The sequence below is a fragment of the Dipodomys ordii genome, unplaced genomic scaffold, assembly GCF_000151885.1.
Source record: "Dipodomys ordii isolate 6190 unplaced genomic scaffold, Dord_2.0 Scaffold5, whole genome shotgun sequence".
Taxonomy (NCBI): domain Eukaryota; kingdom Metazoa; phylum Chordata; class Mammalia; order Rodentia; family Heteromyidae; genus Dipodomys; species Dipodomys ordii.
Window position 1 is genome coordinate 18,945,788 of NW_012267221.1, and position 21,925 is coordinate 18,967,712.

General features: G+C 36.8%; 1 protein-coding gene across 2 annotated transcripts in view; it reads right to left on the reverse strand.

The window, feature by feature from the left end:
* Stk39 (serine threonine kinase 39) overlaps positions 1-21,925 on the reverse strand; it is a 206,977-nt gene that overhangs the window by 49,533 nt on the left and 135,519 nt on the right. For both annotated transcript variants that reach the window (XM_013030494.1, XM_013030500.1), the window contains exons 14-15: positions 8,499-8,551; positions 1,773-1,841 (exon numbers count right to left, since the gene is read on the reverse strand). In XM_013030494.1, the coding sequence (XP_012885948.1) occupies positions 1,773-1,841; positions 8,499-8,551 (122 nt within the window). The remainder of the gene's footprint in view (positions 1-1,772; positions 1,842-8,498; positions 8,552-21,925) is intronic.

A 21,925-nucleotide genomic window follows, 5' to 3' on the forward strand; every position in this document is an offset into this window, starting at 1 on the left:
CAGTATGGTGAGAAGATCAAGAAAGGATGGAATTCTAAAAACTGGGAGAAGGCCCTGTCCACTATTTCCAGTGCTGCTAAGGGTCAGGAAAGATGAGGACTGAGAAAAAACTCAGATATAGGAGCTGGCAGTCATGCTCACAGCATAGGTCTGCTACTTCCCAGCTTGCTCACTCTTCATTCTGCCCTAGCCAACTCTGCATCTGCCATCTCATCTGCCAGATTAATCTTAACCGGACAAAGTTTTGAAGGAAAAATTAAACAGCTTGAGTGGACTGGAGAGGTCAAAAATCTATCTGAAGTGGGCTCCAGAGACAAAGTAAAAAAAGAAAGGAATTAAAAGCAAGGGCAAATCTTTTGAGAATTTTAGCTAAAAAAGGATAGAGGAAAATAGCTGCATCAAGATGTAGTGTTAAGGGAAGGCCTTTCTTTTTTTAAAATGGGAAAAATGAAAATATAGCCATACATTGGTGACACATATACAGTGAAGAAAGAAGTAGAAAACAAGGGAAGCAGAACTTTCTTGGTTAGGGGGGAGAGGATCAAACATTTAATCTGTCAACTAATGGACAATTAAAATGACATCAGCTTTAAACTGTTTTATTCCTGGGACACACAAGAATTGCTATCATTAAAAATTTCCTGGATCCATCCATGTTTTTCTGCACTATAGAGAAACAGACACTTTCTGGCTACATATTGTAGTTAAACCATATTTTAATATGGTGGGAGACAGCAGATAACCTATATAGGATATTAGAATGAGGGACAAGGACTTGAAGTTCAGGGGATACAAATTTAAGGATCTCCACATTTGACTTAACCTCCACGTCTTTTAACCTTAGGGATTTTTTTTTTTTGCCAACAAAATAGTGGTAATAAGTAACCAATCCTCTCTATCTGAGATAACTGATGTAATTATCAAATGAAACATAAAACACTGTCTATAAAGTCTTTGGTGTGATGCCCACACAAGCTATTTATACTGTTATAACTATATAACTACATAACTATAAGTATGTTACAATATAACAGATATATACCCTAACATTGTTTAGGCAAAACCATATGATACCTGTCTACACTTTACGGATTTTCTACCTCATTTACCTTGGCACATCTGCATGCTTGCTTAGTCTTGTAGGCATGCCCAAGCTTAGCAGGCTTTCCTGGCTCCATGCAGCTTTCTTTTGATTCTAAATGTGATAGAAAGGCCCATGCTTCAGAGTAAAGTGATTCTTCCACAACCCAAAGCACTGAATCTCTTTAGGAATTCATTTTCTAAACTATAGAACAAAATGTCTAGCCTGACTGATCTTTAAGCTCCTCCCCTAACCTCAAGACTTTGTGATGACTGCTGCTAACAGCTGGGGCAGTTAACATCAAAGTTGAATAGGAAGATCAAAGAAACTCTGAAAAAGTGGTCTGGAGGTTCCCATACTTTGGTGCACAGAATTTACACCACCTGATGTTTGATAGATTATAGGCTTTTGGGATCTTCTACATTATTTGTGGTATATCCAATGAGTAAGGCATCTCATTAGATATATTTATGTTCAGTGTATGAGAAAGAGATAGAGAATCACATTAAGAGCTTATGAAGAAAGACAATAAAATATGATTATTACATACCCTTTCACATAAGATTATAATTAATGAAAATTTTTCAAAAATTCAGAGTGAACTGTTTATTTCTTAATGAATATTTTTGTTCTAAATACATTTCCATATGATATATCAATAAAATGACACTGTATACAAAAAACAATTTACCTATAACTACATCGTGACCATCAACCAAGCCAGCAGAGAAGAGCTCCTGAGATACACCATCTGCCGTATCTGTAAAAAAGTGAAATGAATATGTTAGTAACCAAAAAATTAAAAATCAACAACCCACCACAATGTACAATATATACTTTTCATTTGATAAAATTACCTGAGTTTTAATTTAACAATTCAGACTCTATCAGGAGAAAAAAATCAGAAGCAACATGAAACACAGTTTCTCAAGTACAATTTACATCTTGCTATTTATTCAACATATGCTACACATAATTCTTTTTTCATTTTTGGTACAGAAACTTTTTCCTTCTGACCACGATCTGAATCAATTCTCAGGTATATCTCTAGAAGATATAAAGACTTCCTATGACACTGTTTTTCTTTCTTGACAAGGTTAATCCTGTCTATCATCAATTCCCTTCTATCATTAGAAGCTAGTGAGTCAGAATTTATGGCAAAGGTTGAATGGGTAACATCTGATACAACCTTAGATTTAGTATAAACAGTCCACCAGCTTGTTGGGCCATTAAGATGAACTATTTGAATTTATGCTCTCAAGGAACTCCTTTAACATGACATTGATCATTTGATAGCAACAGATTCATTCTCTTAGAAAATGTAGTTGAGTAAAATAATGTGTTTTCACAGTGGTAAGTGACTGGGGTTGGCAATCTCATAAAGATAGGACAGAACAGGCTGTGACAAGTGAATGTAACTGAAATTACTTAATTGAAAGGTTGTGAATGAACATGATAGCTCTGTTATCTTCTTTTTTTAAATGTTATTTTCTTGTAAAGATGCTGAGCAGAGGGGTTACAGTTACATCAGTAAGGTAATGAGTACATTTCTCGTCAGGCATTGTTACCTCCTCCTTTTTCTCCCACTATCCCTTCCCTCCTCTACTCTCCAACTCCCCCCCAACTCTGTTATCTTTTATTTGAAGACTTTGTGAAGGAGAACTGAGAAAGTGCAACATGATCAAAAAAAAGCATACAAGACCCTGTGCTTTTTCAAAGGAGATGACTTGTCCCCAAAGCCTTCTGATCTTCTCTGGCTTCCAGAACAATTGCTGGATATGAGCAGAACATAACAGTGTGGATGATGATCTGAGAGTGTCTTCCCAAGTATAGCTGCTGAATCATGCAAGCATCAAAGCTGAACAGCAGTCTGTCAAGTCAGAAGCTTCCCTAAGCATAAGTGAGATATGGCCATTATAGATATATGGAAGTGTGCAGCTGGAGGTTCCTTGTCTTTTGTAGTTCTTGGGATTTAAAGTGCTTGTCCCTGTGTCTGACCAAGTAAATACTTAAAAAATGGTAATAGGGATAATGATGATGGCACAGCCAGAAGTAATCTCTGTACCTTACACTCCTGTGGATGCTATTCCTCCTTTTCATATGTAGTTGAACTCCCCAAGTAAAATTTCTAATAAAAAATTGAAAGCTGTTTATTTTTTATATTTCCAAAGATGTGTTATCCTACCACTTTACTGATTATATTCCATAATAAAAATAGAATATGAATAAGCACATAGATCTTGATAAATCATGAAAATCCATATAAGGCAGGCTTGTGTTAGGCCTTGTACTCTTTTGTCAGACATATAAGAATACTTTCAGTCTGAGTGTGGTTTCTTGGACTTTGTTGTGTTTTTGTTAGTTTTCTATGTGTAGGACATCACTCTCTCCACTACTCTTCAACTTAATATTAGAATGCCTAGCTACAGCAATAAGACAAGATGCAAACATAAAAGGGATCCAAATAGGGAAAGATGAAGTAAAACTCTTCCTCTTTGCAGATGACATGATCTTCTATTTAAAGAATCCCATGGACTCCACTCCTAAATTACTTGAGCTGATTTGAAACTTTGGCAAAGTAGCAGGGTATAAAATTAACCCCCAAAAATCAATGGCTTTTCTGTATGCCAACATGAGAAGAGTGAGGCTGAAATCAGGAAAGCAACTCTATTCGTAATAGCCCCACAAAAAATAAAATACCTAGGAATTAACTAAAGAAGTGAAGGACCTCTATGATGAAAACTTTAACCTGAAAAAGGAAATTAAAGCAGAACTTAGGAAGTAGAAAAACTTCCCATGCTCCTTGATTAGAAGGGTCAACATCATGAAAATGGCAATATTCCAAAGGCTATCTATAAATTCAATGTTATACCTATCAATATTCCAACTTCATTCTTCAAGGAAATAGAAGAGGCAATCCAAAAGTTCATATGGAACAATAAAAGACCCTGAACAGCAAAAACGATCCTTAACAGAAAGAACAATGCTGGAGGAATATCAATACCACATTTCAAACTCTACTACAAAGCCATAGTAATCAAAACAGCTTGGCACTGGCACAAGAACAGACCTCAGGACCAATGGAATAGAATTGAACACCCAGAAATGAACCCACAGACCTATAGCCACTTAATCCTTGATAAGGGAGCTAAAAAAAATAGAATGGAAGAAAGACAACCTCTTCAGTAAAAGGTGCTGGCAAAATTGGTTAAATACTTGTAGAAAACTAAAGCTAGATCCTTATATATCACCCTGCACCAGAATCAACTCCAAATGGATCAAAGACCTCGGAGTCAAATTAGACACCCTGAAAACATTACAGGAAGGAATAGGAGAAACCCTAGGTCTCCTTGGCACAGGCCAAAATTTTCTTAATAGAGACTCAGAAACACAACAAATCAAATTAAGGATGGACAAATAGAATTGCATGAAGCTGCAGAGCTTCTGCATGGCAAAGACATAGCAAGATAAATAGAAAGCCCACGGACTGGAGAAGGTCTTCACTAGACATACAATGGACAAGGGTCTCATCTAAAATATACTTGTAACTCAACAAATTAAGTCTCCCAACAACAAATCCTCAAAGAAACAACTGCCCAATAAATAAATGGGCTAAAGACTTAAAAAGAAACTTTTCTGAAGAGGAAATAAAAATGGCCAATAGACACATGAAGAAATGCTCAACCTCTCTAGCCATAAAAGAAATGCGAATCAAAACAACATTGAGATTCCACCTCACCCCAGTTAGAATGGCTATAATCAAGAAATCTAGTAAGAACAGATGCTGGAGGGGATGTGGCCAGAAGGGAACCTTACTGAATTGTTGGTGGGAGTGTAAACTTGTTCAACCACTTTGGAAAGCAGTATGAAGGTTCCTCAAAAGACTCCACACAGAGTTCACCTATGACCCAGCAAAACCACTTCTGAGAATTTACCCAAACAATCACAAACAAGACCATACGAAAGCTACCAGCACAACTATGTTTACTGCAGCATTATTTACCATAGCTAAGATATGGAACCAACCCGGATGCCCCTCAGTGTGTGTGTGTGTGTGTGTGTGTGTGTGTGTGTGTGTGTGTGTGTGTATGTATATATGTATATATATGTATGTGTATACACACACACACAATGGAATTTGATGACTCCATCAAAAAGAATGACATCGTCCCAATTTTTAGGAAATGGAAAGACTTGGAAAACATTATAGTAAGTGAAGTAAGCCAGGCCCAAAGAAGCATAGGTCCCATGGTTTCCCTTATTTGCAATAACTAGTACATGCGTAGGACAAGCAGAAAAGGCCAAAAGCTATGTCCATATGATCATATAAGATGATGTTAAGCAAAATGAACCCCAAGATCGGGACACAAATATTTGTTTTCTTTCTTGCTATTGTTTCCAACGTATTTATAATGTAACATGTGATAATATTTTTGTTTCTTTGTATATTCCTCCCCCACAGTATAACCCCTGTTTTCACTGTATTTGACGTGGGTGTCCTGCATTTTGTATACACACTTGTCTAATTCAGGCAGGGGAAGGGAAAAAACAAAATGCTTAAATAGGGATACAGGTTGACCCATTGAAACAATGAGATGTACAAGACACTATGTTGAAAATGAACTTTACAACTTGGCAGGGGGGCAGGTGATAGTTGTGGAGGTGGGAAGGAAGGCCTGCTAGGGGAAAAACAAAGGAGGAGGCAAAAATGCTCAATAGGAAATGTACACATTACCTTGCTCATGTAACCCTCTGTACAGTGTTTTTACAATAAAAAAATGTACAAAAAAAGAAAAATCTCTGTGATCATATGATCCCATATCATGGACCTGAGGGTAAGAGAATTAAAGACTATTCTGAGGGTAAGTTAATTTTGTGAAGATGATAGACTATTGAGTCTTAGAATCCCCATCTTGGAAGTGGTGCTGTGGCTCAAGTGATGGAGTGCTAGACTTGAGCTGAAGAGCTGAGGGACAACACCCAGGCCCAGAGTTCAAGCCCCACTACTGACACAAAATAAAAATAAAAACAGAGTTCCTGTCTTCTTTGGATGCCATCCAACTGCTCAGAAGAGTATTGAAGTGACCAACACCCAGTATGCAAGGCATATCATAAGCAGTCATTACATTTTCATTGATCAATCATTTTTGAAGAATTTCAGTGAGTTACAATATCTCTAAACATCAATAAAATTGTATTTGTGACTAGGAACTATGACCATAGAATACTGTTAAAAAGTATAAGCAAAGCTGCATTTGAAGACTAGTTAAAAAAAGTGGTACCAAAGCAATAGACTTTTCCAAATGATTAAGGTATGCAACATGTTCTTCTATTTTTAGGACTCTTGGACACCAGATAAATTGCAAGTGGTTAGTGCTAACTGGCCACAATGGGAATTACTCTTACCAATCCTCTGTCTGTGAGTAATAGTCCTTTAGTATGCACATAATAATTTATAACATTTAAATGAAATAATTATTTCATGTTACATTGGTAATTTTCTCTTTCTTAAAGCTGTTTAGCAGTTCCTAATATCTACACAAGTAATAATATATTAACATCTGCTTTCCAGACTACACAAGACAGAGCAAAAAAAGGCTTATGCTCAAAAGAGAGCAGCAAATATTTTGTGTCTGTTACATTTTCAGCCACATATACTTGTTTATGCTTACGTGCAGCACAGATACAGTGAATATGTGGTGTGCATGCACAGACACACTGTAGACAATCTGAAATGCAGACAGCATTAGGAGTTACACTGGTACAGCCATCCAACACTAGATTTCCAACCATAACAAGTTTATGCCCCCTGCCCAGTATAGGAAGTCAGAATTAATGGTTGTCTGAGCAACAAAAGCAGAAACTCTTCATCTATTCCCAGCAAATGGGGCTGCCAAGGCTCCTGCAAATGGGTAGTAAGGCTGTTAGAGCCAACTTATACAAACATATCCTTAACTCAGAAACTAATTTCTTTACCTCTTAAAATTAATTTTCATTGCTATAGTCAATTTTAAACTATCAAATGAAAAGAAACAACCTTAAAATAACAATCTGTTCTTTTTACTTACTCTACTTGAAACAATTATTATGTAATTACTTGCTATATTTTATTAAAAAAACCTGCCTGGTCAATATTTTTAAATTATGACAAAGTGAATGTCTTTTTGATAACCCTGACTGGTGCTATACAATTTCATAGACAGATTTTAAATTGTTACAGATGGGTATACCCGGAAAGAAAAAAAATCAATTAGCAAACTCATTACAGCCTTGAAGATATTTATTTTGTAAACCATATTTCATGTTTGGGCTTAATCCAAAAATACTGAAAATCATTTGCCTTTACAGAGGAATAGCTATCAGAATCAGAGCAAACCTGTGACCAGATATGGATCAACATACTCCATTTGGCTTTTGTTAAAAGCATTAAAAAATTCTGAACATGAATGTATTTAGACAGGAATCTATATTCCTGAAATGCCCTCCTTTACTTTGGCTCCTAGAGACACTGGAGTAGTGTTCTTGGAAGGTGATAATAATCAAAAGGTCAAAGAAGTTTACTGACTGACCAGCTATCAAACCAGAAATTCTTGTTCAGAGTTTGAAATGTATGTGAAACTCCAATAGCTAAAATAACTATTAGGAAACAGCTTTAATCTTAGCATGAGTATCTTGAGTTTTACTTCTCTAAGTTATTTTGGTTACCAACAAACTAACGAAAACAAATTTTTCTTAAAAACTACTAATCTTTTCATCTCTGGAAACTATTTGTTATTATTTATCTGTCAATCCACAGAGATATCTTGACTTTTACTTGCATACTAGGCTCTCTGCAAAATGCAAGAAAACATAATAATCCTACATGCCTCTTACTTCAGACATCCAGACATGAAGGAACAACCATTCTGGACAATAGGAAGTTGTAATAACGTATTTCCAATACTTGCACTGCATTCATACCTACAACCCATAGAGGCCAGGCCACAGTCACTCCTCAGAAGAGGCTTTGTGTAACCAAACTGAGGTCAAAGAGGCAAAATACATTGGCTTTGGGATGACACAATGCAGCTCACCCTCATTAGGAAGCCGAATGCTTCTCACTGTACTCATCTTGATTTCCCTTAGGCCCTGTATTGCCATCCCAGTACTTACTTCCATGGCTGAACTAACAGATCCAATTTCCATGTGTATATACACTGTGTCACATGTGTCACTGGGATCTATGTAGTCAGTAGTGATTCAGTTCAAAAACCTTGCAATTAGCACAAGCATTTTCTTCCTATCATCCTTTCTCTTTTCCGTCCTTTGTGTTTAGACAAAGCGTTTTTTTTAATAGGAAATTGTAAACCACATGCTGGTAATCAATCTCTGAAATGCTGTTTGTAGCACTAAAATAATAATTTCAATTAAAGCTTACCTCTTCCTGGAGTAAACTCAAATCGTATGTCATTAAGTTCCTTTCTGGAGTTTCTGAAATACATAACATGCAGCACATTAAAATCTAATAAGGCAAGGTTTAATCAAACCAAATTAATTCCAATTTTTACAAGATGCTGCTAACATAAAATAGCATTTTATAGTTTTAGTTCACCCCAAAATATTTCTTACACTGTAAGAATTATAATGGTAACAATTGAAGAAATTTGAAAGAATTTACTTATACAAATACGCTTATATCATAAAATTCCCAAACCAAAATTTTTGTAAGCTTAAAACTAATTTCATAATTAAAAATTTTAGAAGCCTTAGTTTAGAGTAAATTATATCCTCAATATTATATTATATCCTCAATTTTAATGTAAATAATCAGGGAAGGTAGTCTCAGTAATAGGAGTTAAAAGCATTATACATTAACTCATGGAACAAAATAGTAAACCAAGAGTATATTTTATAGTTTAAAATTGTCTAAAAGCCTGATGTTATTGGCTCATGACTTCAATCCCAGCTACATAGGAGGCTGAGATTGGGAAGACCTTGTGGTGAAGCAAGCCAGGGCAAAAAGATCAAGTTTCCATCTATACAGAAAAAGAGTTAGTGGTGTGCACCTGTCATCCAAGAAACAACAGGAAGTGTAACTTGGTATCTGCTCTCAGGTTTTCCCATCATCCTCTTGGAGTTTCCAAGTTTTGATCACAACTCTCTTGAGGAGAGAATGGGACCAGAGGTAATCTATAATTCCTATCACTATATGCCTCAGTTAGGACATTCTGAGAATCTGACAACTGAAAATTTTGGACCCTTGCCTTGAAAAAGAAGATTCATGACCCACACATGAAGTTGTACATAATCATAATGTTCAGTCTAATACAACACTGCCTTGGAGGAAGAGTGTGCCATAAACAAATATCCCCTGTAGTGGAAGGACTGAGTGCTTGCTGCTGTACTGTTTGAAAAGTCTCAAGTGCCTTAGTAAGCAACCAGGATCGCCACATATTTGCATAGTGTTCTATACATCAACAATTTCAAACATTTTGATCTTAGAACCTCTTTCCATTCTTAAAAAGTTATCTAGAAGCCAGGCCCTGGTGGCTCATGCCTCTAATCCTAGTTACTCAGGAGAGGGAGATCTGAGTATCAGGGTTCAAAGCCAGATCAGGCAGGAAAAATGCATGAAATTCATCTCCAATGAACTTCCCTCCAAAAGAAGAGAAATCTAGTAACAACAGAAGCTGGGAGAGATATGGCCAAAAGGGAACCCTACTGCATTGTTGGTGGGAGTGTAAACTTGTTCAGCCACTTTGGAAAGCAGTATAGAGGTTCCTCAAAAGACTCCACATAGAGCTCCCCTATGACCCAGCAATGCCACTTCCGGGCATTTACCCAAATGATTACACAAAAGGCTATACTAAAGCTACCAGCACAACTATGTTTATTGCAGCATTATTGACCATAGCTAAGATATGGAACCAACCCAGATGCCCCTCAGTAGATGAATGGATCAAGAAAATGTGGTAAATATACACAATGGAATTCTATGCCTCCATCAGAAAGAATGACATCGCCCCATTTGTTAGGAAAAGGAAAGACTTGGAAAAAATTATAGTAAGTAAAGTAAGCCAGGCCCAAAGAAACATAGGTCCCATTGTTTCCCTTATTTGCAATAACTAGTATATGTCTAGGACAAGCAGAAAAGTTCAAAAGATATGTACATATGACCATATAAGATGATGTTAAATGAAATGAACCCCAAGAGAGGGACACACGAGGGTTTTATCTTTCTTGCTGTTGTTTTTTAATGTACTTATAATGTACTATGTGATATTTTTGTTTCTTTGTATGTTCTTCCCCCATGGTATAACCCCTGTTTGCACTGTATTTGATTCCAATGCCCTGCATCTTGTAGGTACATTTTTCTAATTTGGAGAGGGGAAGGGAAATAAAATGCTGAGATAAGGGTATAGGTTGACTCATTGTAACAATGAGATGTACAAGACACTATGTTGAAAACAAACTTTACAACTTTGGGGGTGGGAGGAGGGAGGAGTAGGTGTGGAGGTGGGGAGAGAAGGGATGGTAGGGTAAAAACAAAGGAGGAGGTAACAGTACTCAATAGGAAATGTACCCATTACCTTACTCATGCAACTGTAACCTCTCTGTACAGTATTTTTACAATAAAAAATATATACATACACAAAAAAAGAAAAGTTGGAAATGCGTGGCTCAAGAGGCCTTGAGCAAAAAACTCAGGGACATTGCCCAGGCTGAGTTCAAGCCCAAGATTGGCACAAAAGAAAAAAAAACATGTTACCTAGGCCCTGTAAAGTTTTTGCTCATGTCACTGTATCTTGCAAATTTTATTCTATCACAAGTTAAAACAAAAATTTAAATGCTAATTAATTTCTTTGAAAATAACAAATAATTAGCTTATATCAATGTATTTTTTCTGGTCCTGGGGCTTCAACTCCTTTTGATCAAGGCTAGTGCTCTATTACTTGAGCCACAGCTTCACTTCTGTTTTTTTCTGTGATTAACTGGAGATAAGAGCCATATGGACCTTCCCACCAGCCAGGACTGGCTTCCAACCACAATCCTCAGATCTTAGCCTCCAGAGTACTAGGATTATAAGCGTTGAGCCATGGGCACCTAGTAGCAACATAAATTTAATGAAAAATTATTTTCAGGTTGAAGATATAGCTATGAGGTGTCAATCCCTCTCAGGTACCAAGAGACATCTGAATTATACATATGTATACACACATGTGTACATGTCATCTCATTCGATTCTAACAATGAGCCTTTGAGATATGCAAAGAAGTACTAGCTGTTTTCAGTTATTTATATTTTTTCTGCTTACACTTCATCTCTACTATTGTTAGGTGATTATATTCAATGAATTAAAAATTTAATGAGTGGTGCAATGAGAACCAACAGTTCTATACTGAAAATTCCTAATGTTGCTTTTTGAGGCAAAGCAACATTCCCCAAGATTTTTCTGTTACCATAAAACAATCATAATGCATTCAATTCTTTAGTAAGACTTGATTTTGTATGCTATATATGAGAAGTGGTTAAATTAGAACCACAATAAGAACAAATAATCACTAGGAAAGCAAATACTATAAATGTTATTTTATGGTAAAATGACCAACAAGGGGAAATCTGGTTCAATATAAATTAGTGACACTGTCTGCTTCTCTCCTGATCAGTCTGGGTTAAATTTATTTTTCTACTAAAGCCATGAGAAGAGCAGTGCAAGAACTGTACCCAGAGTATCGCGATGCATATCTTGATTATTTAAATATTAATATCACAAAAGTAATGTCCATGACTTTATCAATATAAGCTGCAGTTCAGTCATGGAGGTTGCCAGTGACTGGTCAAATTATTCTTTTATGAACCTGAACCTAAAATCTTCACCTTTGGAAAGATCACAGTAATTGATCGTGAATAGTAGACTTGTCCAATTATGATGAAATATAGTTGGGAAAATCCTTAATTGGTTATAACTATTGAAGGCCATCCTTTTATAAGGAATTAAACTTTCCAAGGATCATACTTAACACCTTTAATTGCTTTAACTTGCTTTAATTGGTATGACCCAGGATATTCTTGATTTCAAGGAAGTCAAAAGTAAGTATGATTTAAGGCCAAAAACTAAGTCTGCATAACTTTACAGGGAGACCAAAAAACTCTAGAATAACACTTCCAAGACCCATGCTGTTACTGATAGTTCTTTCAATAATCTTCTTAATATGTTAAATAAAAACTCTTGAGATTAGAAAGACACAAATCCTTGCTATTTATTGCCTACATACATCACATCAAAACTGTAAATGTCTTTAGAGCTCAATAGGAAATTTATGTTTAAAAATAAAGGATTAATTACATGGTTTAACAATCAAAATGTATGATAAAATACTGTGTGACAAATGTGGTTCTCATTTCTCTTAAGTATCTTGGTCCTGAACCCAAGAGATGATCCATATTTTAGGGTTTCTGTGCATCCTCTTCCTGAGATTCTTATGCATACAACAACAAATATACAAATGTACTTAATACAGATAGAAGAAGACTATGAACACTTTTCTGTAGCCTTATAATGCTCTCTCTCTCTTTCTCTCTCTCTCTCTCTCTCTGTAAAGCAGGACTCAAGTTTAAACTTTGTGTCTTGTGCCTGTTTGCTTGGCTAATGTTGTACCATTTTAACCACACTACTAGCCAGTCTTCTGGCTGGTTAATCAAAGGTAAGAGTCTCATGGATTTTTCTACCCAGGTTGGCTTTAAACTGAGGTCTTCTGTATCTCAGACTACTGAATAGCCAGAACAGATGTGGGCCACCAATGCCCCACGGTGTATTTCCATTTCAGTTCACTGAAAACGTTCTCATTTTCCTCTGTGTAGCTATATAGTTTTACATCATATGAAGCTCTATGTATTTGAAATCTGTTTATGGACAGACTTTCAACTTGTTCACTATTATAAACAACTCTTCAATGAATAACCTTATTCTCAAGCTGTTTTGCAAAGATATGAATATAAAAATAAATTGCTAGAAGTGAAGTGTTCGGTCATAGAATACATGCATTTGTAATTTGATAGGTATTGACAAATTCCCTTCATTTAAATTTCATTTAAATTTTAGCAATATCTAACTTCACTGGCATTATTTTCCATTTTCACAATCCTAAATTTTATGTCCAAAGGGCTTAGTTTAGGTATTTCCATACATGTATACTCCAACCCAGTTTAACCTTCTATTCACTCTCCTTCATTCTTCCTTTTTAAAACAGTTTCAACAAGGTTCACTACTCTATGTTTTCCATATGTGTATAAAGAACTTTGACCATGTTCACCCCTAGTTTTATCCTCTCAGTGGCAGTCTGTAATTACCATTGTATGAACGTTAAGTAAATAAAGAGGGAGTATATTAAAGATCCAGGCTGGGGGGCTGGGTTGTAGCTCAGTGGCAAAGCGCTTGCCTAGCAAGCGCAACGTCCTGGGTTCGATCCCCAGTACCAAAAAGAAAAGACAAAAAAAATACAGTTAAAAAAAAAAACCTAAACAAAAAGATCCAGGCTGGGCACTGGTGGCTCATGCCTGAAATCCTAGCTACTCAGAAGGGTGAGATCTGAGAATTGCAGTTCAAAGCCAGCCCAGGCAGGAAAGTCCATGAGACTCCACCTCCATTGAACCACCAGAAAACTGGAAGTGGCACTGTGGCTCAGGTGGTAGCTCACTAACCTTGAGCTGAAGAGCTCAGTGACAGTGCCCCAGGCCCAGAGTTCAAGCTCCATGCCTGATCAAAAAAAAAAAAAAAAGATCCAGAGGATGTTGGGCTATGTGAGCAAGAAAAGCCAATTCCACACTGAAAGAGGGGACCCAGTACTGAGTACCAGTTGGCTGGAACTGGGAAGGAATTTAAGCTGTTGATAAATATTCAGACTTTTCAGAGACAAAATCTGAAATTCCATAGTTTCAACTTGATACATAATTTAAAAACTGACACTAATGTATGGGCCAGATTCAGTCAACTACCACTCATTAGTGAGGTTAAATATAAAATATAACTTCTGCTGATATTAACATACAGGCTGTGGGCAGTAGAACTCACAAGGTTTTCTGAAATGGTAAGACTTTGATGTTATATTTGAAGATCTACTGAAAAAGAGTCATATAAATAATGCATTGGCCCAGAGACTGAGAGTATGAGAGAAACTAATCATGGAAAAGAAAAATAAAGCTGCAGGAATTTAAGGAAAACCAAAATCTAATCCATAAACATATAAATTTCAAACTGATTTTTCAGAAGTTTTTCACATCTTCTGTTTAATGTTCACAACCTTTTTTGTTATGCCTATTCAAAGTGAGAAGTTTATGGATGCAGATTAGAACATAGTTTTTCTTCTTGTTTTTCCAATTCACCTTCAAGTGACCCAGTGAGCACTTAAAGAGGGTGGCTGGGAAAGATGGTGGTAAAGGGAGACAAGTAAGTGAGCTCAAAAATCCTCCGGGTGGACAATATACAGAAGGTTGGTAAAGCTGAAGTAAACATTTCACAGGATGTAGCATTTATCTGTGCCTGTTAATGTACCGTGTCAGGACCATCTGATAGTCATTGTCCTGGAGGCTCCAAAGCCAAAATGTTAGCTCAGGATTATACATTCTTCACCTTTATATTAATGTCTTTTAGTCCATGCCAACAAAAGTACTGGGGAACCTGTTCCCCAAGAACCTGAAAGGGGAAGAATTCTGTAGACCACTCATTACCAAAGGGCATCAGGAAGAGGCGTATTCCTATGCTGGAGTCTACAAAATGCATTGGTATTGGCATTTTGTAGACTCCAGCATAGGGATGCTCTAGAGAAAGGAAGAAGGCCCATTGTTTCCCAAGCTCTGAGGTTGAAACAGCAACTTGGAGCTTTGTGACAGCTCCAGAAGTGGCCCCTCCCTCTAGGCAGTAGAAGATTGCTAAGACAACAGCCAGCTTCATCCTTACTTTCACTTGAAATTCCAGGTAAGGGTGAGGCTCTTGGTGTCCAGGAAATTTCAAAGGGGCTCCTACAGACTCAGCTCCTAGAAAATGCCCTGTGAGGGGTGGGTGGAGACTTGGTAAACAAGCTGGTCCAGGGAACAAGTTTTGTCATTTTTGGCATCTGCTTTCTTTCTGTCCTGCTCAGCATAGGCCAAGGAGAAAAAATGGACTACAGCTCCAACAGAACTAGCTGGGCTTTCCTCATCCAACCTCAGAGCTGGTGCAGAATGAAGAGATGTGAGCTGCAGAGACAAAGGTCTGACTTCTCTTTGTCTTTCTGCTACTGAATGTCATAATAAGAAGGCCCTTACCACACAGCCTTTGGCCCTGTTTTAAGAACCTGACTTGCACTTAGAAACTGGGGTCACCTGAGCTCAATCTGAAGTTCACCTACTTACTAGTAATAATGTTCAGTAATCTATTTTGCTTCTCTAACTTACAGTTTTTTTCTGCAGTAAGGGAAAATAATGCTTCCCTAGCAGATTAAATGAGCCATGTGAGAACACCCTGTGAAATCCTAAGCAGAGCTACAAGGCATGATTATGTGTTATATTTTGAGGCACAAAGAAATAGGGGGAAAAAAGTCATAGTTCTAGTCCTTAAAGAACTTAAGGTCTATACACAATGGAATTCTATGCCTCCATCAGAAAGAATGACATTGCCCCATTTGTTAGGAAATGGAAAGACTTGGAAAAAATTATATTAAGTGAAGTAAGCCAGGCCCAAAGAAACATAGGTCCCATGGTTTCCCTTATTTGCAATATCTAGTATATGTATGAATCAAGCAGAAAAGGTCAGATAAGGTGATGTTAGGAAAATGAACCCTAAGATATGTATTTAATTTTTTTTCTTTCATGCATTTGTTTCTAATGCATTTATAAGATTATTTCTTTGTTGCTTTGTATGTTCCTCCCCCACAGTATAACCCCTGCTTTCACTGTATTTGATGTCGATATAATTTGTGGAGGGGAAGGGGAAAAACAAGTCATTTAAATAAGGATACAGGTGGACCCGTTGCAACAATGAGAAGTACAAGTTGTCCTGTCGAAAACGAACTTTACAACTTTGGTGGGGGGGATGGGGGGTGGGGGGAGGCTGGGAAGAGATGGGAAGGAGAAACAAAGGAGGAGGCTACAATGCTTGATAAGAAATGTACTCATTATCTTGCCCATCTAATTGTAACCCCTCTGTACAGTATTTTCACAATAAAAAATAAATTAAAAAAAAAGAACTTAAGGTCTTCCCAGAAAATGACAGAAGCCATGGTAAACTAAGGGGAAAACAGAATGCTCATATATATATATATACATATATCTGTACATATATGTATATATACACACACACATTAGTAGTAGAGACATTAGACTGATTCAGAGAAAGACATATTCTCTTGACTTGTACTTGGACCCATACTTCACACTCCTGTCCAATTAATCTTCCACTGAAGTAAAGGTCCAATCACAGACTCATATAATTTTACAACTGAAAGGAGCTTGAGAGGTCATCTAATCCATTCCCCTCAGTCCTTAGGCAAGGTAATTGAAAACAAAGAGATTAAATGGCTTGCGTAAGATTACACAGCTGGTTAATTCATCCAATACTCTATAAATCCTTATTGATCATCTACTAGGCCTCAGGCCTATGTTGTGAGCCATTAATGGCAGAAATGACACCCAAACCTAGAGCAGCCTTTTATACTAGACTGGTGGTCCTCTTTCTAGACTGGTGGTTTTCCAGACTGGTACTTCTCTTTGTGATTGTACTCTTGCTTACCCTTTTTGAGTATTTTCCCCTTAATTATCTTTATATACCTAAAGAATATTCTAGGCACTGAGATGTTGTAGATGGTAACAGTTTTCAGAGAAATGAGGTAGGAGCAGAAATAAAGGTTAAGAGTTACTGATATACTTTTGAACTGTACTCCAAAGTTCTGCATGAAATCGAAGTTCTCCTATACTCATGCAATTCCATGTGCCAGGTGGTATAATTTCCAACAGTGTGAGAGTAATAACCAAGTCATATACCTACTCTTGCCTTAGAAATCTCACCCTTGCATTTGACTTGCCTCAAAAGAGTCTTCCAGATCAGTGACTCATCTAAAAGGCCAAAATTCCTTTCAACATTGAACTTCCACTCACCCAGAAAGATGACTTTGCCCTAGGAAATGCAAACTGGTAACATTCAGAATTCTGTTTTACTCAAAGGCTAAGATCAGTGTCAAATAAATCAGAGTCACACTGGTCCCTTTAACAACAAAACAAAACAAACGCATAAGCACTGAGATGCACACACAAAGGCATGGAGTATTTTTTGTCAAACTCAGTATCTTGATATATCTTAAAAGAATTTGGTCTGTGCACTGGTTATCTGCAGATTTTTCACAACTAGAACCTCAGGTTTGGGCCTCTAGTGCTTCCCAGGAGCCATCTCTCAGCCCCACTTTAGATTTACATCCTGTAGAGAGCCAACAATCCAGCTGTGCATGATTTTCTTTGCACTCGTGGTGCATATGGGTGCCTTGCATACAGAAACACCAGATTAGTAGCTCAATGTGACACCCAAGAAGAATCACCTGCAAAAATGATCATCTACAAGAATCATTTTTTATTCAGAAATCATCCAAAGTCAAGGTACTTTTCTGTAGCAGAAACATCTTGGATCTCTGTGCGCACCAGGCAGAGGGCATGGATATTTTGTCTTCCCTGCTTTACCCTCTCTCCAACTGCAAGACAGGTATTACTCCTTTTTTCTCAAAAATTTTCCTAGTTTCAACATACAGGAAGGTGCTAAGAATAATAAAATACAAAATGCAAAGCAAATTATGTCCCTATCATCCAGAATTTTTTGAAATGGCAACATTCTACCTTACCTACTTCAAAACTGAACACATAAAATTTTAAGAGTATTTCTCTTATGCAACATAAAATCAACTGAATTATACCCAGGCAATGATAAATCACAAGTGGGCATATTATTGAACTAAGGCTCTGCTTCCTAACAATAGTAGGGAACTGTAATTTCATATGTTGCGAGTAGTCTTTTTCAGCAATTAGAATGTCCAGTAGATATATTTATTGAGCTTATTTTTATCTATTGTACAAAAAGAAAAAGCAGTGACCCCAAGAAAAGTAAGTACACTTATGATTACAGTTGGAAAGAAAACAAACATGACAATGTGGATAAAGAATACACTTTTGGTGAGCAAGAAAAAAATACTTAGCATGCTCAATAGGGGTGTTTGTAATCAACTGATGTAAGTATAGAGTAGCCAATATCATTGATGGCTGATTGATGTTGGATTTAAATACAGAGAGCTCATAGATCATTCATGTTAACATGAGGGACACCACTAATTATTATGAGCAATCATCTTCTTTTCCTACTACTTATTGGTTTTACTTAATTCTTTCAAAAAATTGATGTAAAAATCATTTCAACATTAAACCAACTATGACTACGTATTTGATTATTTAAAGTAACAAGGGCTGAGAGTGTAGGTCAGCGGTTAAGCACTTGCCAAAGATGGTACAGAAAGTCTAAGTATGATCCTTAGCACTGATGACAGGTATAGATAGAAACAGAGCAAAAAAAAATTCCTTAAAGAGAACACAGATATATTACCACATCCTTAAAAATACCAGTTACTCCACCGAACACTGACATTAGGAAGTTAGAACTTCCCATGAAGCTAAGATAGACAAGGAAAAGTGCTATGCAATACAATGATTACTTTTCCAATAAGAAAGATGCAAGGCAGATATTTGTCCTTTATAAGGGACACTGAATACTGTCTTTAATTCTATGTTGTAAAATAAGCATTTTCATATTAATGTCTAGAAGTACATGGGCAAAAAGATGGAATATTTTTTTCTCCCATGTGCTGAACAATATTAAAGCTTGCCGGAGTGATAGCCAAAGTACATTGTTTCCTGACATTTTACTTTCCCATGGAAGCTTGAGGGACACTGAGCAATGGATAAATTGCCTATACAATTCTCTTCCAAATTCCCACAAGTGTCTTTGATATTAAGGTTTGAACTCAAGGCCTCATGCTTGCTAGGCAGGTATTCTATCACTTGAGTTAGTTGTTGTTGTTGTTTCTCTTTTAGTTTAGTTTTCAGATAGGGACTTTCTTCTCCAGGATCACCCTTGATTCTCCTCCTTATGCCATGCACCATGACCAGATTATTATATTTTTTTAATTGTCAAGGTGATGTACAGAGGGGTTACAGTTACGTAAGTAAGGTATTAAGTACATTCTTGTCAAACTTTTTACCCCTTCCCTCATTTTTCCTTTTTTCCCTCTTCCTCCAAGTTGTACAGATCATTTCATATTGTTTTGTGCATATCCCTATTGCATTGGTTCACCCCTTGTCCTTTGTCTCATCATTCTGTTGTTCCCTTCCCTTCCCTAATTCAAATAAATGTATATACAATACCAGGGTACCCAAATCAAATGCAGTGACAAGAGGGGATATACCATGAGGGAAGAGTATACAAAAGAAACAAAAAAAATCACATAGTATATTAAAAACAAAAACAAAGAAAAACCTCTTGTGTCCATGTCTTAGAGTTCATTTCACTTAGCATCATCTCATATGGTCATATGTACATAACTATTAAACTATTCTGCTCAGCTACTAAGATTATCATAGACGTAAACTAAAAGATAGGTCTCACTAATGTTTTGCCTGGTTGCTACATGCTAAGTAACTGGGGTTATAAGCATGTACCACTGTACCTGGCTCCCCATAATGTCTTTACTAAGTGTTGCAATGGGCAATTTCAAAACTATATTCTCTGAAAAATATCTGAAGAGGTCAGACTGTCACTGTTTTGACTGAAAATAGGTCTACATAGCTGTAACATCCACAGGAAACAGAGGTTCCATTTTATCATGATCTGATTCAGAGAAATGTCCTATAAGCAAATTCATTTAGAGTCCAGTATACAGGGCCCTTGGGTAAAGCCACTACAAATCCTCAAGTTAGTAAATCTTTTTTATACAATTGCACAGGGAAAGAAACTGCTTCAAGACACAGAAATATGTCACTGATAGACATCAAAAAGAAACACACAAGAGCACAAATCAGGGCACAGCTGTCAAGAAGTTAGATTAGGATTGGACTTCCATTAAGAATAATGTCCAACAAAGTAAAACAAAAAAAATTCCAAATATACTCCTAAGGAGGAGAAAAAAGCATCTCTTTACTTTTGATTTGGAGCTGTGTGACTCCCAGAGTTGAGAAGGCAGGATTTCCCTGGCCTGCCTGGGGAAACTGGAATGCTCCAGGGGTGGAGTGAGGGTGGCATGAAGGAGAACTCAGATAGTTTTCTTTAGTTAACCTAATCTCAGAAGAGCAAGCCTGTGAGAGAAATATGGGTTGTGCAAAATACTTTCAGTGAGGACATATCTGCCACTTTCTTGGTTAAGTTTTTACCAAATTTATTTTCTCTTTAACTCTGAAGATTCCCAATGTGGGGGAAGAGAAATGGGAAGCTCATTCTCTTCTGTTTGCCACAGATGAGCTTTTGCTTCGAACTGCTGACACAACTGCACAACTCTCCTATCCCTGAAAAGAAGCCCTTACAAGATAACTTTTCCCTTATCTATTATAGGTTGAATGTGGGCCCAAATGCATTATGCTTAAGTTCTAACAGCCAGAACCTCAGAATGTGTTTGAACTGAACAACAAGCTCTCAAAGAGGTAATTGATAAATGAGGTCATTGGATGAGCCCGATCCCATACAAGTAGAACACCTATAGAAAGGGCACAGACAGGCACCTGCGTGGCAAGACCATCTGAGGATACAATGAGAAGGCAATTTTCAGCCAGCTGTGGAGAGACACGTCAGGAAAAATCTAGTCTGTTAACACCTTGATCTTGGACTTGTTGTTTTCAGAATAGTAGGAAAATTATTCCTGTTGCTTAATCTACCAAATCAGTGGTACTTTGTTAAGGCAGCATTAGTCAACCAATATACCATCTGATTTCAATAAATCTTTAAGTCAATAGCTTTTCTCTTAGTAAAAATGAGGTTGATAATCAGTTTCTAGAGTATTTATGACACTCATTAAACAATGGTCTCTAAGTAAATAAAACATCACCCATCGCTTGGCATAGAAATCAAACCGTGCTAATTAAAAAATTCCAAGTGGGAATCTGACCTAGAGCTTGCCCAAAGTTAGCCCAAAGCAAAACCTTTTGCTTCTTCTTCAACCCAGCCTGCAGTGGTGCCATGCTACCTCCACCATGTGGCATATCCAAGGGCAGGCTTCAAAGCAGACAAGTGTAATACACACTCAATTCTGAACACACAAAACAATATTTGCCTATACTGAAAACATACCATGTATTTCTCAAATAATGAAACTGATGTTCAAGTACGAGTTTTGGAATCTGTATTATATATTTATGTATATATATATAATTTTGAACATTTTGAAAAGCATGTTTGAGAATGTTTAATGTTCCTATGTGGGCAAATAGACAAGTGAATGATAGTTTAATGAGATTGTAGAGATAATGAAATTTTCTCATCTAAAAATTACTAATAAAAAAGATACATCTAACAATTTCCCTTTCATGATGGTTGTCTCAATGACTGATCTTATACCCAGGCTGTTGATCTATAACAAGTTTTTTAAACTAACAGCTTTTTTGACCTCTTAATTTAGATAAACACTTAATAAAGGAGCTCAGAATAGATGTAGAAGCGTTGTCACAGTATAGAAAAATAAATACTGTGCATTCTGCAAAAACACACTATTTGCCTTTCCACAGAAACTTCTTAGCTGTTTCCAGGAAGAAGATACCAAAGACAGTGCCTAGAGGGTGAGAAGGAGGAGGAGAAGTTCCACGCAAAAAGCC